The 16,880-nt window shown below is 40.9% G+C and overlaps 1 protein-coding gene across 1 annotated transcript; it reads right to left on the bottom strand.

The window, feature by feature from the left end:
* Positions 1 to 1,598: 1,598 nt before the first annotated feature.
* On the bottom strand, positions 1,599 to 6,347 carry LOC110527632 (zinc finger protein 501). The gene is made up of 2 exons (XM_021609036.2): positions 5,487 to 6,347; positions 1,599 to 2,955 (listed from the first exon to the last, which is right to left on the bottom strand). Exons 1-2 carry the CDS (start codon positions 5,800 to 5,802, stop codon positions 1,838 to 1,840), a joined length of 1,434 nt encoding a protein of 477 aa, XP_021464711.2. The 5' UTR covers positions 5,803 to 6,347; the 3' UTR covers positions 1,599 to 1,837.
* Positions 6,348 to 16,880: the final 10,533 nt, after the last annotated feature.

The raw sequence follows: 16,880 nt of genomic DNA on the forward strand, positions 1-16,880 counted from the left end.
CAGACAGGCTTTGGAAAATACAAAATCTGTCATGTTACTGTGGTCTTTATAAAAGTCAATAAACATGTGTGTAGATTGTACACTTTTGTTTCACAGTAGATTTTTTTAAGCCCACCAAGAAACACCTGATTTATCCCACAGCATCAATGAATAAGATGGGTAGAAAATGAATCTGTTTAAGTCATAAGTAAAGGCCTGCAAAAACCAAAGCCTGAAACACATCCCCCTTAAGACAACAAATATATCCTATATTTTTGTTGGACAAGTTCTCACCACCAACAGAAAATAACTTCCATTTCATATTAAAATTAACTAAAATGCTTCACCTCCTGGTAACAATTAAAAACAAGAAAAAACAAGTATTTCTAAATAATAATATACAATCGTATTAGTTCTCTCTTTCTAGAATCCTAAAACTAATTTTGAAATTATAATCAATTACAATGCTTCACCTTCACTAATATAAACATTGTGTCTACTGGCTGTCAACAATTAAAAACACATTTTTAAAAATGTTTTCCCCCACTAGCTACTAGAATTCACATCTTCCTAAAACTCACTAGCTTCTAGAACTCTCGTCCCCTTGGAACGAGCCCAAACAAAACTCATCTCAATACGGAAAAACCTGCAGTCATAATAAATTGTGATCCATGGCAAAGCACTGGCTAAACGCAAAACACAAACATTTTGAGTGCCCACCCTTGAGAAAATCAGCAAGTTTTCCTTAAAACGAACATATCTGATTTGAAGAGGAAACTCCTGCAATATCCATAGTAACTTCCCACCTCACTGCGGAGCTTCTCTCTCTTTTCAGGGTTCACTCCATAGGCATGTTGTTGGATCGGGGCCCAGTCCCCAAAGTCATGCTCTAGTACCTTTGTATTGGCACATCTGAGAATGAACCCTGATATTCTAAAAGCCGGGCAAAAATGTCAATATAATTGTACCCAAAATGGTCAGCTGGTTGCATAAATAATTATGATTACTAAATGTTACCTGAATTGTAAATATGAAATATCAAAACCAAATGTACATTAATGTTTTGGCAATAATTCACTTAATACAAACATCTGCAACAATCATATTACTTGTATTTTTTTAAACAAGCACCTTATAAACTGCACAAGCACCAGAAACGCTGTTGTTTTGACAAGTAGCAATACATCACTGATATCGATTAGGGGGGAAATCAGGTTGTATGTGATGTTGAAACTAACACAACTAAAAACAAAACATGGAAATGGGAGATATCTTTTACCTCACTGATTAGAGGACAACCTGCAGAAGACAGTCAGCTACATTTTGGAGTGATACATTTAAATTAAGGGGTCGCTAAACAAAGGAACGCAACACTTATTTGTCATAACTCATAGATATCATGTAGAAATCAATTGCGTGAGAGGAGGTAGCACGTCCTGTTAAAACTAACGTTTTCTACAAATGGTCCTCTAACCAGGGATGTACACATTACTCCCAGATTCCGTGTGGTTTTTGAGCTAAAAACCACACGGAATCTGGGAGTAATGTGTACATCCCTGGTTAGAGGACCATTTGTAGAAAACATCTAGCTACATTTTGATTAAAGTGGGTCACCAATGTTATAAGTGCAACACAGCTCTTTATTTGTTAGTCACTTTTTGTTAAATAACATAAATAGTACTCTTTCAATTAAGAGCCTGGATTTTCTCCCTGATGCTAATATCCATATCTGGCTGAAATCAATAGAACAGGGGACAAACATTTAGGCTTCTACATTGTGACATCATTAAAATACTCCTTCTACAATGTTAAAACTTTCTACATTATGACATTTCATTGATTTCATGAAACAACCCCTTCATGTATGTATTTTCTGATGTTTGATCAGAGATCTTTTATCAGAGTATCTCTTGTCACATTGATTACAGCTATGAGGTTTCTCTCCTGTGTGTGTTCTCTGGTGTACAATAAGACGGCTAGATGTAACAAAACTCTTCTCACATTGATCACAGCTATAAGGTTTCTCTCCTGTGTGTGTTCTCTGGTGTACAATAAGACTGCTAGATGAAGTAAAACTCTTCCGACATTGATCACAGCTATAAGGTTTCTCTCCTGTGTGTGTTCTCTGGTGTGATACCAGGTTGCTTGACCGAGTAAAACTCTTCCCACATTGATTACAGCTATAAGATTTATCTCCTGTGTGTTTTCTCTGGTGTACGATCCGATGACGAGATGTAGTAAAACTCTTCCCACATTGATCACAGCTATAAGGTTTATCTCCTGTGTGTGTTCTCTGGTGTGATAACAGGGTGCATGACTGAATAAAACTCATCCCACATTGATTACAGCTATACGATTTCTCTCCTGTGTGTTTTCTCTGGTGTGATAACAGGTTGCTTGACTGAGTAAAACTCTTCCCACATAGAGTACAGCTGTACGGTTTCTTTCCTGTGTGTGTTCTCTGGTGTACAATCCTATGACTAGATGTAGTAAAACTCCTCCCACATTGATCACAGCTATAAGGTTTATCTCCTGTGTGTTTTCTCTGGTGTGATAACAGGTTGCTTGACTGAGTAAAACTCTTCCCACATTGAGTACAGCTGTACGGTTTCTCTCCTGTGTGTGTTCTCTGGTGTATCATCAGATGACTAGACATAGTAAAACTCTTCCCACATTGATCACAGCTGTAAAGTTTCTCTCCAGTGTGAATTCTCATGTGTACTTTTAGTGATTTTAATCTTAAGTAACTCTTCCCACAATCAAAACAGTGGTGAGATTTCTCTCCAGTGTGTACTCGCTGGTGTATTTTAAGTTCTGATGAAGATTTGCAACGTTTCCCACAGTCAGAGCAGCAATGAGATTTCTTCCCTGTGGGTCTCCTATGGTGTTTCTTGAGGAGTTCTGATGTGGAGACACTCTTCTCTGCCTCATCAGCATCATGATGTTGTTGAGGCTCCCCAGAGGACCCTCTCTCTCCTGTGTGAACAACAAGTCAGACAGATGGTTAAGGGCCACAACAGCAGAAATCCATTGAAAAGGGTGATGCCAACAGCGTAGCCCTAAAGTTGTACAACAATTGACGTCTGTAATGTATGTTCAAATTATTTGACAATTGACTTTAGACAGTCAAGTGAGCAACAATAGTCATATTTAGTCTTGTTCACATATTAGTAGTAACATCGATGATTGTAGGCTAGACATAATTTAAAGTTGTTGAAAGCCAGATTACTTTTGGTCTCCAATATAGGTCCCTTTCTGTGTTAGCTAAAATTGGAGTATGAGGGCGATGCACACACAATTTGGTTGCAGAAACGCCTCCATGCTAATGAGGAAACCACTAGTTATACAAATACCATAGACCTATAGTAGGACCCATACAACATACTTCACCTAACAACATAGGCCTACTGTAGGACCCACCTAACAACAACAGACAGACAATAACACATTATACACATCAATTTGTTAGGGATGTTGGATCCAACATGGAGCACGGCATAACTGTCTTTACCAGAGTAATGAATGAAGAAGCACTTTGGTTGTTGTTGCATGTCGTGATGATTGTCATGTGATTGTCATTCAGAAAATGATTTCCTGGATCAGCTGATGATAGTTGAACATGTGACTAACTAAACAGCTACAGTATTATGTGTAATTATTGAAGAACCACATTAATGACAGTATCCATGTGGGTGTTGTCAATAAAGTTAAGGTGACTCTCAGGTAGAAACATTGGATTTAGCAAACTCTGAATTGATTTAGGATTTATGTGCCCATCAACTGTTTTCCCAGCATAATATAAAGAGCCACAAAATGTTACGTAGAGAGATCTGAATACAACAAACTGTCCGACAGCAAGATCCACTATTTAAGTTCACCATATGACAAGCTTAACGTTATGACTATAACTACTGTTCCATGAAGGAGGGAAACTAGGTACAACATACTATTAAATCCACATGACAATAACTACTGTTCCCTGAAGGAGGGAAATGAGGTGCAACATACTATTAAATCCACATGTTATGACAATAAATACTGTTCCCGGAAGGAGGGAATCTTGGTACAACATACTATTAAATCCATGCCTCGCTGGAAGCCCCGCCTTCCACAGGTGATGAGCGTGAGACTCGGATTTATTCCTTAAATTTAACACCACTCTTCACCGACCCTGGAAGGGGCGGGGCCAAACAGGTGTTGTACCTCGTTCATAACTGGCACACAGATCGGTAGAAATGGTCATAAATTGGCACTCCAAATGGAAAAAGTTGGTCAATTTTACCGGAAACTTCACAAGCTTAACGTCAGAATGTACGAAGGCCAGCAGCAGGTCGGGAATTGGTCATTTTATTCTGGTTATATTGATCTCTGGCTTCCTCAAGTCATTTGTGTGTCTTAATTATTTAATCAAAAGCTTGAAGCATCAGTTCAAGTTCTGCACATACAGTTGATTTTATTAAACACATGTGGTGTGTCTATATGAAAAAATGCACATCATAAAATTTCAACCAAGCAATTGGTAGAAAGAAAATAAAAAATAAAATAAAATCTGGGACGCCCCTAGAACATACAACATACATGCATTCAGACCCCTTCCCTTTTTACACATTTTGTTACGTTATATTCTATTCTAAAACGGATTACATTTATTTTAAATGATCAATCTTCAGACAATACCTCATAAAAGTGAGAAAAAAAGTTTAGAAATGCTTGCATACCAGTGGTTGTATCTCTGTAGGAAATGCCAGTAGGTTACAGTAGGTTGTATCTCTCTAGGTCATGCCAGTAGGCTACAGTAGGTTGTATCCAAGTGGAAACAATTATCAACCCAATGTGGAAAGTGTCGAAATTGGTCAACAACAAAGTGAATGGCTTATTTGCTACGTGAGGTTTACTTGATCCAACAGAAGTTTCGTAATGATTAAGTTATGTGGACAAGTGACATACCGACAACTTTGATAAATACACTATAGGAGTTGTTATCAGATCGCTATGCATATTCATGCTAGTAGCTTAGCATCTCTTTCCATTGAAAACAGGCGGTTGACGTCAACAAACCTCATAGAATATAAACAATACATTACAATAATAAGATGTATCCACCAATCCAAAGAAAGGATAGTCGGGAGCTAGACAACCCGCAGTGCCGCTTTGTGGACAACGACTCCCCTTGTTAGGGCGGAGAGACATCTTGTCAGTATATCCATAATCTTTGGTGTAGCCAACCCAACTCTCGCATGGCACTACTGGGGGGCAAGGTGTGTAGTAAATCACTACATAACAATCACTACATGCCGTGCCCCCCAGTCTGCGGTCAGCAGATAGACCCTTCTCAAATATATGTTAAGTCACTTTTTGGAAACGGAACGGAGAAAACAAAGGGTAGCTTGCTCTCTACGTCGTCTGATTCTAGACATATCAGCCATCATCCTAGGGCCCTCCGTTGAGCTATTGACGAGCCAACTCCGAATATCCAAAGTTAAAAACAAATTGTAGCCGGTACTTACTGGTGTTAATCAGATCTCCTATCTCCTCCTCTTCATCGTTCAATGTAACAGTAATCTCCCCTTCCTTCTTCACTCCAAAAACTACATCCCCCTCTTCTTTTACTGTAACATCCTCCTCCTCTTTAACTCTGAACGCGTCTTCCTCTTCTTTCACTGAAACGTCTTTCTCTTCTACTTTCACTGTAACAGCCTCACCCTCTACTTCTTGTTTTACTGTGACATCCTCTTTCACGACAATGTTCAGCCCCAGAGCTTCTTTCTCCGTCCAGCAGAACCCCTCTTCTTTAACAGGAGGGGAGTAGTTTAGGAAGCTCATGGTCGGGGATGTTAGCTAGCTAGCTATCATTAGCGACTAGGCTAGTGGTAACTTAACCAGCCAGATACTATAGCTGACTAATACAAAATAACGTAATATTAAATTAAATAGGTTAACAAGTTGAAACGACAGAAGTGTGTCTAAAACACAGTAGCTAATATAGACCGAAAGCGTAAAAATAGCTTGAATCTTTCGGCTATGTTGGCTAGCAAGCTACCGAGGAGGTTGACGAGCTGTTTCTGAAGAACCGTCCACTAGATTATACGTCACGCTGACAGCGTTGCCTGAAAGACGCACATCGCCGTCTGCTGACTGGAAGGGAAACGATCATATTTTATTTTCAGGCAAAGATTATTTTAAATGGATTTAATTAAATAAAACGATTATATTGAGACATACAAAGACTGGAATGTGTTGATTGATTAGTGCGAATAAAAAAATGTTTACTAAAGCACATTTAAGGCAGTTTAATTTAAGTCAAACTAAAACTAAATAAGTAGCTGTCATGCCCTGGCCATTGAGAGGCTTTTATTCTCCATTCTGGTTAGGCCAGGGTGTGACAAGGGTGGGCATCCTATATTCATTTTCTATGTTTTGTATTTCTTTGTTGTTTAGCGGGTGTGGTTCTCAATCAGAGGCAGCTGTCTATCGTTGTCTCTGATTGAGAACCATACTTAGGTAGCTTTTTCCCACATGGGTTTTGTGGGTAGTTGGTTTCTGTTTTGTGTCTTTCTGCACCAGACAGAACTGTTTCGGTTTTTTGTTAATCAGTGTTCAGTTCAAATAATAAAGATGAACACGTACAACGCTGCATCTTGGTCCTCAACTCCTTCCAACAGCCATTACAGCAGCTAGCTACTGTAGGTCTATTCTGCTCCTACATGGTGTAACAATACGTCATGTAGATAGATGTATATAATGAACACACTAGGTCTAGACTGCTCCTACATGGTGTAACAAAAGATTGGGGTCACTTAGAAATGTCCTTGTTTTTGAAAGAAAAAAAAAGAAGTCCATTAAAATAACATCAAATTTATCAGAAATATAGTGTAGACATTGTTAATGTTGTAAATTACTATTGTAGCTGGAAAATGCAGATTTTTTAAATGGAATATCTACATAGGTGTACAGAGGCCCATTATCAGCAACCATAACTCCTGTGTTCCAATGGCATTTTAAAAGGTTAATTGGTCAGTATAAAACCCTTCAGCAATTATTTTAGCACAGCTGAAAACTGTTATGCTCATTTAACAGAGCTTTTGTAAACAATGTGTGGGCCTTCTTGTTCTTTATCAAAGCTTTTGTGTTGTTGCATAACAATCAAGCAGTAGAACAACAATAATCATCATCCTCTTGACCAATCTTCCCTCCCCTTAACATTGGGTTTGATTCAGACCCTGCCAGTGTACCAGGTGGACATTGGGTTTGATTCAGACCTGCCAGTGTGCAAGGTGGTCATTGGGTTTGTTTCAGAACCTGTCAATGTGTCAGGTGAACATTAGGTTTGAATCAGACCCTGCCAGCATGGCCAGAAATGTATAGCCACAGAACCACATGAGTGACTAAAAACACATACGTATTAGATTTACTGCCATGGTCTAGTATGTCACCGCCTCAGACACCATTCACAATGCTGGCTGGTGTACGAGTAAAACATGACATATTATTTCCTAACCATTCACAATGCTGGCTGAGGTATGAGTAAAACATGACATATTATTTGCTAACCATTCACAATGCTGGCTGAGGTATGAGTAAAACATGACGTATTATTTCCTAACCATTCACAATGCTGGCTGAGGTATGAGTAAAACATGACATATTATTTACTAATCATTCACAATGCTGGCTGAGGTACGAGTAAAACATGAAATATTATTTCCTAATTGTCAAAAAATCCCCAATCCTTAATCAACTAGTCTCCCAGTGTTTAACCAGAATAACATGAGTTGTGTCCTTCAAACTGTTAGACTGTTAGTACATAATCATATTCAGCTACTTAGATGTCATGTATTGTCATGTTATGCTCACTATAAGAAATCCTGAATCTACTGAAACCCCTGGGGGGGGATGTGTTAGTTCATAAGCCATAATTTATACCTGTTAATTCATAACCATCATTTATACTTGTTAATTCATAACCCATAATTTATACCTGTTAATTCATAACCCATCATTTAAACCTGTTAATTCATAACCCATCATTTATACCTGTTAATTCATAACCCATCATTTAAACCTGTTAATTCATAACCCATCATTTATACCTGTTAATTCATAACCCATCATTTAAACCTGTTAATTCATAACACATCATTTATACCTGTTAATACATAACCCATCATTTATACCTGTTAGTTCATAACCCATCATTTATACATGTTAGTTCATAACCCATCATTTATACCTGTTAGTTCATAACCCATCATTTATACATGTTAGTTCATAACCCATCATTTATACCTGTTAATTCATAACCCATCATTTATACCTGTTAATACATAACCCATCATTTATACCTGTTAATACATAACCCATCATTTATACCTGTTAGTTCATAACCCATCGTTTATACATCTTAGTTCATAACCCATCATTTATACCTGTTAATTCATAACCCATCATTTATACATGTTAGTTCATAACCCATCATTTATACCTGTTAATTCATAAGCCATCATTTATACCTGTTAATTCATAACCCATCATTTATACATGTTAGTTCATAACCCATCATTTATACCTGTTAATTCATAACCCATAATTTATACCTGTTAGTTCTTAAACCATCATTTATACCTGTTAACCTATCATTTATACCTGTTAATTCATAACCCATCATTTATACCTGTAAATTCATAACCCATCATTTATACATGTTAGTTCATAACCCATCATTTATACCTGTTAATTCATAACCCATCGTTTATACCTGTTAATTCATAACCCATAATTTATACCTGTACATTTTTAATCAATCATTTATACCTTTTGCTCGAAAGGGGCGGTTCAGGCATGGTGGCACGCTCCCTGACCTTACTTCTTACTCGGCAGGAACTAATGGGGATCCATAATAAACACCAGGAAGAATAGCTGCTGCCTTGGCAGGAACACAGTCATGTGATACGTGGTATAGAAAAGTCTAATCTTAGGAGAGTACATGAGGCACTATACTGTGTGTCTATCTGGTCAAAACCCCTGATACAGGTGCCCCTCCACCTTCTGGTGGGGTGGATCATGTCTACAGAGAAACCTAGATTCAAATACTTAGATGTGTGTGTATTGGGTATATGTTGTGAAATTGTTAGATATAACTTGTTAGATATTTCTGCACCATTGGAGCTAGAAACACAAGCATTTCACTACACCCGCAATAACATCTGCTAAACACGTCTAAGTGTGGACCTCATTTCATTTTTCAATCACCCACGTGGGTATATACCAAGACAGTCATTAAGAGGGCACAACAAAACCTTTTCCCCCTCAGGAGACTGAAAAGATTTGGCATGGGTCCCCAGATACTCAAAAGGACCAAACCCCCCCCCACCCCCTACCCTTTTGTGCACTGCTGCTACTCGCTGGTTGTTTGTTACCTATGCATAGTCACTACGCCCCCACCTTCATGTACAGATTACCTCAACTAGCCTGAACCCCCGCACACTGACTGTATATAGCCTCGTTATTGTAAGGGAATACCCCCCTGAAATGGACAAAAAATGAATGGCAAAACATTGGCATTGGACAAACCATATACACGGTGTCCAATACCATAATTCCAGTACAGTACATGTGTAAAGGGTGTAGAGGAATAATTCCAGTACAGTACATGTGTAAAGGGTGTAGAGGGATAATTCCAGCACATTACATGTGTAAAGGGTGTAGAGGGATAATTCCAGTACAGTACATTGTAGAGGGATATTTCCAGTACAGTACATGTGTAGAGGGATAATCCCAGTACATTGTAGAGGGATATTTCCAGTACAGTACATGTGTAAAGCGTGCAGAATGATAATTATAGTGGAGTACATGTATAAAGAGTGCAGAATGAAAATACCAGTACAGTACATGGGTAGAGGGATAATTCCAGTACAGTACATGTGTAAAGGGTGTAGAGGGATAATTCCAGTATAGTACATGTGTAGATGGATAATTACAGTACATTACATGTGTAAAGGGTGTTGAGGGATAATTTCAGTGCAGTACATGTGTAGAGAGATAATCCCAGTACAGTACATGTGCAGAGGGTGTATAGGGATAATTCCAGTACAGTACATGTGTATAGGGTGTAGAGGGATAATTCCAGTACAGTACATGTGTAAAGGGTGTAGAGGGATAATCCCAGTACAGTACATGTGTAGAGGGATAATCCCAGTACAGTACATGTGTAGAGGGATAATTCCAGTACATTACATGTGTAAAGGGTGTAGAGGGATAATTCCAGTACAGTACATGTGTAGAGGGATAATCCCAGTATAGTACATGTGTAGAGAGATAATCCCAGTACAGTACATGTGTAGAGGGATAATTCCAGTACATTACATGTGTAAAGGGTGTAGAGGGATAATTCCAGTACATTACACGTGTAAAGGTTGTAGAGGGATAATTCCAGTACAGTACATGCGTAGATGGATAATTACAGTACATAATATATGTAGAGGGATAATACCAGTACAGTACATGTGTAAAGGGTGTAGAGGGATCATTCCAGTACAGTACATGTGTAAAGGGTGTAGAGGGATAATTCCAGTACAGTACATGTGTAAAGGGTGTAGAGGGATAATTCCAGTACAGTACATGTGTAAAGGGTGTAGAGGGATAATTCCAGCACATTACATGTGTAAAGGGTGTAGAGGGATAATTCCAGTACAGTACATTGTAGAAGGTTATTTCCAGTACAGTACATGTGTAACAGGGTTATATTGGTGATTCCACTTGCCACTTTATTGTTAAGCCAATGGGTTTTTGGTTTGAGTTTGTTTTGTCTTCACCTACTCAACATGGCATCTTATTGGCTGGTTTGCATAGCTTGCTTACGAGGGGGGATGTTCCAGTTAGAATCGTCCCAGTGAACAAGCACCAAACCAGCGTGCGTGAGTGCAGAGTTGGATGGTGAGACGTGCATTGCATGACGTGCAATTTTGTGTCGTTCTTATCAGAATAAAGCTACATGACTGGTGCTACATGTTGGAGTTCCGTGTCGATGACTGATTGTACACAACGCAAGACGAGTACTGTTACAGTGGTGCCGTTACCGTTCTTCTGGATCGGATCATCCTTCGCTGGATTTCCATCTCAGAACTTCGCCGTGGTTGCTGTTGAAGAATCAGATAAGACGTTGCTGGTGCAGTTTATGGCGATATCATATTTCGCCACAAGAGGGCGCCACTAGAACATTTTATTATCGAAATTGATGAACTTTTGTGTTACTTGTTTAATTGCAATTCTAATGTATATCTGATATAAGTAGGGTGAGTTTTACCAGTGTACTAGATATAGGTTAGATTTTGACGTGAGGTTTAAAATATATATATATATACATGTTTTGCTATTTACATTTTTATTAGGGTGTTGATTTCCCATTGTTAAAATGGAAGGTGTTGGGAGAGGTAGGGGTTTCCTGTCATTTAATTTGTCACCATCTGTTGGTAGGGGTTCAGCCAAAATTCCAGTTACTTCTACACCTATGCCCAAACTGGAGGGTTTTGATGATAGGTTACCCATGGACACGCCCAAGGATGTGTATGAAAGAGTTTTGCCAAATACAGGGAGTGGGGAGATCTCCATGGATTTGATAGCAGACATAGTACAGCAGATTGGTCATTCCATTGGGGAGAACATTGCCTCCTGTTTGGAGTCAAAGGCAATTGTTGGGCATGTTGGGGACAATGTTATGGGGAGTGTATGCAGCTCGAGGGGTATGGATGTGTCAGGCCTGAACCTGGTATTGAAGTCTGATATCAGGGAACCGGTGTACTTTCGGGGGGATGGCTCTGAAAAGTGCACAGTGCATGAGTGGGAGGATATGGTAAGGGTTTACATGCGTAAGAGGGGCGTGTCTGTGATGGACCAAGCAGTTGAGGTTATGGGCAGGTTAATGAGAAGGGCCCGCGATGTTGTTAAAGTTGGCATACGCAGCAATCCCTCCATTGATTTATCTAAAGGCCCGAGTCCCATCTTTGACATACTGAAACAACATTTTAGTGACACTGTTTTTTCAAGCATGCCCCTTGCTGACTTTTATGCCACATTACCTCTGACTGATGAACAACCATTTGAATATTGGCTCAGACTGAACAGGGCTATGGAGGTTGCTGAAGATTGTCTAAAGAGACAGGGAAAAAGTGTTGAAGACCCATCTCGTGAGCTCACAGTCATGTTTATCAGACATTGCCCTAATGCTGAACTGTCGCTTATCTTTAAGTGCAAGCCATTACAGCAGTGGACTGCTGCAGATGTTCATGAGAGGCTGGATGAATACAGGAGGGAGCGGAGGTACTCTCACTTACCTAAGTTGACCCCAGCCATCGCAACAATGAAGCAGGAAGTTGGTGCTGTCATGCCGATCACCATGCCTGCTGTGAGAACCCACATGGAAGTACCCAATACGTTGCCTTGCCCAGCCCAGACTATTCAGGGCTCAGCTGAGCCGATGGAACGTATCCTTGCCATGCTGGAGCGTGTGCTGGAGCAGAGGCCACAACAGTCTGACCATAAGTTCCAAAAAGGGAATAGGAGCAAAGTGAAGTCTAATGGGCCATGTAACGTGTGCGGGGATGCTGGACATGATACTTACTTTCACTGCAGGGCCAATCACCTCTGCTTTCTTTGTCATGTAGCTGGCCACGCACGCTCTCAGTGCCCCAAGGCCGCAGTTCTGAGCACAGCTAGTGGAGTCCCTACAGTAATCACTGCTCAGCTTCCGGAAAACTAGTAGGCCTGCATGTAGAAGGGGAGAGTGTTGGGCCTTTTGTAGAGTCCCCATCAGTGAGAGCTGTTGATTTGGAGTCTGTATATAAAAGTGTTTGTGACGAAATGGAAACTGAGAAGAGTATCATAATGCAGAACACACAGAGACTTACCCCGTATGACGATTTATTCTATGCCAAGGTGTTAATAGGAGGAGAAGTAGAAGTGAGAGCTATGCTTGACAGTGGATCCATGGCTTGTACCTTGAGCTCTAGGGTCTTACCTGAACTGTTGCATGCAGGAGTGTTGAAAAGTCCATCATTGAGTCCAACAGAGGTAGTCTTGGTTGGTTGTGGTGGGTTGAAGACGAGGCCTTTGGGAGTATGTGAGCTGGAGATGGAGGTGTACGGATGTAGAGTTGCTGTGCCTACACTGGTGGTGGAAGGCCAGAGTGATGACCTCATCTTGGGCAGCAATCTCCTAAAGCACTTGATTCGCCACCTGAAGACGGATGGAGATCTCTGGAAGAGGGTTTATACTCCTGTGTGTGACGGGGGTGAGGAGAGCAAGCTAATCGATATGATGGCTAATGTGGAGAGATGGAGAGACAGTGAAGTACCTGACAAAGTTGGAACTGTGAGACTAAAAGGGGCTGTGACTCTAGAGCCTATGCAGGAGCACTTAGTCTGGGGCAGACTACGAAACACTCAGAATCTATCAGCTGGCAGTGCTGTTGTCATTGAGCCCAGCAGTTCAAGGTCAACACCAAGGTCAATACTCGTAGGGAGGACAGTAGCTCTATTGCGGGGGGATGGGTGGCTCCCTGTTAGAGTGATTAACACTTCTCAGAAGTTGGGACAAGTTGACCATGAAGATGGGTGTACTGTATCGTGTTTCGAAGAATGTGGTTACAAAGAGGAAAATGTATCTGTATGTGGTTCCAGCCTCCATGAAAGCAATGGTGTTGAAGGGTGTCCATGATGAAGCTGGCCACCAGGGCCAACAGAGAACAGTCTACCTGACAAGACAGAGGTTCTTCTGGCATGGCCTGGAGAGGGAGGTAAAAGCTTATGTGAAGTGCTGCAGGAGATGCGTGGTGAGCAAGACTCCTGATCCGGAAGCAAGAGCTCCTCTTGAGAGCATAATAACAACTGAGCCTCTTGAACTAGTGTGCATAGACTTCTGGTCTGCAGAAGATTCTTCAAACAAATCCTTGGATGTGCTCGTTGTTACTGACCACTTTACCAAATTGTCTCATGCTTTCTTGTGTCCGAACCAGTCTGCTAAGTCAGTAGCTCATCAGTTGTGGAACAACTATTTCTGTGTCTACGGGATGCCTCGCCGTATACACTCAGACCAGGGAGCCAACTTTGAGAGCGCTTTAATAGCCAAACTGTTGAGTGTTGCAGGCGTTCAGAAGTCTCACACCACGCCATACCATCCGATGGGGAACGGGTCCTGCGAAAGGATGAATAGGACTTTGGGAAATATGATCCGGGCCCTGCCAACGAGAGCAAAGCACAGATGGCCTCAGGCGCTGAAGTCCCTTACGTTTGCATACAATTGTACAATCCACGAGACCACAGGCTTTGCCCCTTTCCTGCTAATGTTTGGGAGGACGCCAAGACTGCCTGTTGACATAGTCTTTGGCTCTGTCATAGAGAACCCAGAAGTTGTCGACTATGACCAGTTTGTTCAGTCTTTGAGGAGAGATCTGAAAGAAGCCATGAATGCAGCACAGGCATCTGCAGCGAAGCAGTTGAAGAGGCATGCTGACCTTTATGACAGAAGAGTCAGAGGAGCACCAGTGGAGATTGGGGATCGAGTATTGCTGGCTAACAAGGGGGAGCGGGGAAAGCGGAAGCTCGCTGACCGTTGGGAGGATACTGTCTACCTTGTCACTGGATTGAATGCTGTCACACTTTTAAGATTCAGAACAGCTCCACTGGACGGGAGAAGACGGTACATCGCAACCTGATAATGCCAGTCAACTTTCTTCCTCTTCCCCATGCTGCTGTTGAGGAGAGAACAGACATGTCTGGATTAACAGAGTCTGAGGACATGAATGACAGCCTTGTGGTCTCAGCTGCCATGGACACTGCAGTGGATGATGGTGCTGAGTACAGAACCAGAGTGTGGGTGTCAGAGTTGTCTTCTGAAGGAACAGGTGACACAAGCCTGGAGGGTGATGTGCGATCCTTGGATGCTCAGGATATTTCACCTTTGGATTCCGTGGATGATATACTGCAGCTGGAAGGTCTGCCTCGATCAGAGAGTCTTCAAGAATCTGACCGAGACCGTAACAGTGTAGTGAGTGAGCTAATTGACCAGTCTGCTTACGATATCCGTACTGACCTACCAAACACGGACCATTCCTTACCTGATCAGTTACGTACTGATTGTGTTGACGGACACACTATTGCAACAGTACACAACACTGTTACCCCTTATGCAGTTGAAGGTAGTCGGGGTCATATTAGGTCAAGGGCAGGAAGGCTATTTAAACCAGTGTCAAGACTGATTGAGATTATGAATCAGCAGAAAGTTAGCTCTTGAAGGTTAAATATGTGAATAGAGGGTCAATGGTATTGACATCTTTTATTTGTTTTGCTTTTACATCATTGTGACCATGATTAGAGGTTGCAGGATGGTAATGTGACGGATATGATAGTCTCTTATGGTGGTTTATTTTATTACTTGGATGTTTTAAAGTCACCGAGTGTACTTAACATGTGACAGGCATGTTTACCTATGAGGGCTAAGGGGTTTGATCAACTGCTTTTCACTCTAATTCTCAAGGAGAATAGTCTAATGACTGGAATATTTAGTGACTGATTTAAAGCAGGGTCTGCATCCTTGATATACACAGCTTTACCTTTTAGTTCTCTCTATTAGGTAGTGTATATATATATATTTTTTTCTCTGGATTATTCTGTACATATGTTGAGTGTCTCTGTATCTGGTATGTTTGCACAGTGCCGTTTTGTATTTTGTTATTTTTCTTGGCAAGTGGAATTCAGTAGGGGGGAGTGTAACAGGGTTATATTGGTGATTCCACTTGCCACTTTATTGTTAAGCCAATGGGTTTTTGGTTTGAGTTTGTTTTGTCTTCACCTACTCAACATGGCATCTTATTGGCTGGTTTGCGTAGCTTGCTTACGAGGGGGGATGTTCCAGTTAGAATCGTCCCAGTGAACAAGCACCAAACCAGCGTGCGTGAGTGCAGAGTTGGATGGTGAGACGTGCATTGCATGACGTGCAATTTTGTGTCGTTCTTATCAGAATAAAGCTACATGACTGGTGCTACATGTTGGAGTTCCGTGTCGATGACTGATTGTACACAACGCAAGACGAGTACTGTTACACATGTGTAAAGCGTGCAGAATGATAATTATAGTGCAGTACATGTATAGAGTGCAGAATGATTATTCCAGTACAGAATATGTGTAGAGGGATAATTCCAGCACAGTACATGTGTAGAGGGATAATTCAGGTACATGTGTAGAGGGATAATTCCAGTACAGTACGTGTGTAGAGGGATAATTCCAGTACAGTACATGTGTAGATGGATAATTCCAGTGCAGTACATGTGTAGGGGGATAATTCCAGTGCAGTACATGTGTAAAGGGATCATTTCAGTACAGTACATGTGTAAAGGGTGTAGAGGGATAATTCCAGTACAGTACATGTGTAAAGGGTGTAGACGGATAATTCCAGTACAGTACATGTGTAAAGGGTGTAGAGGGATAATTCCAGTACATTACATGTGTAAAGGATGTAGAGGGATAATTCCAGTATAGTACATTTGTAGATGGATAATTACAGTACATTACATGTGTAAAGGGTGTTAAGGGATAATTCCAGTGCAGTACACGTGTAGAGAGATAATCCCAGTACAGTACATGTGTAGAGGGATAATCCCAGTACAGTACATGTGTAGAGGGATAATTCCAGTAGAGTACACGTGTAAAGGGTGTAGAGGGATAATCCCAGTACAGTACATGTGTAGAGGGATAATCCCAGTACAGTACATGTGTAGAGGGATAATTCCAGTACATTACATGTGTAAAGGGTGTAGAGGGATAATTCCAGTTCAGTACATGTGTAGATGGATAATTACAGTACATTACATGTGTAAAGGGTGTTGAGGGATAATTCCAGTACAGTACTTG

This window comes from Oncorhynchus mykiss, chromosome 7 (genome assembly GCF_013265735.2).
Source record: "Oncorhynchus mykiss isolate Arlee chromosome 7, USDA_OmykA_1.1, whole genome shotgun sequence".
Classification (NCBI taxonomy): domain Eukaryota; kingdom Metazoa; phylum Chordata; class Actinopteri; order Salmoniformes; family Salmonidae; genus Oncorhynchus; species Oncorhynchus mykiss.

What these genes read in the sequence shown, in the direction of transcription:
- LOC110527632 (XM_021609036.2), bottom strand. Translation starts at nt 5,802, where the DNA reads ATGAGCTTCCTAAACTACTCCCCTCCTGTTAAAGAAGAGGGGTTCTGC. An exon ending in AGGAGATCTGATTAACACCA is followed by an intron (nt 2,956 to 5,486) that starts GTAAGTACCGGC and finishes TTGTTCACACAG; the next exon opens with GAGAGAGAGGGTCCTCTGGG.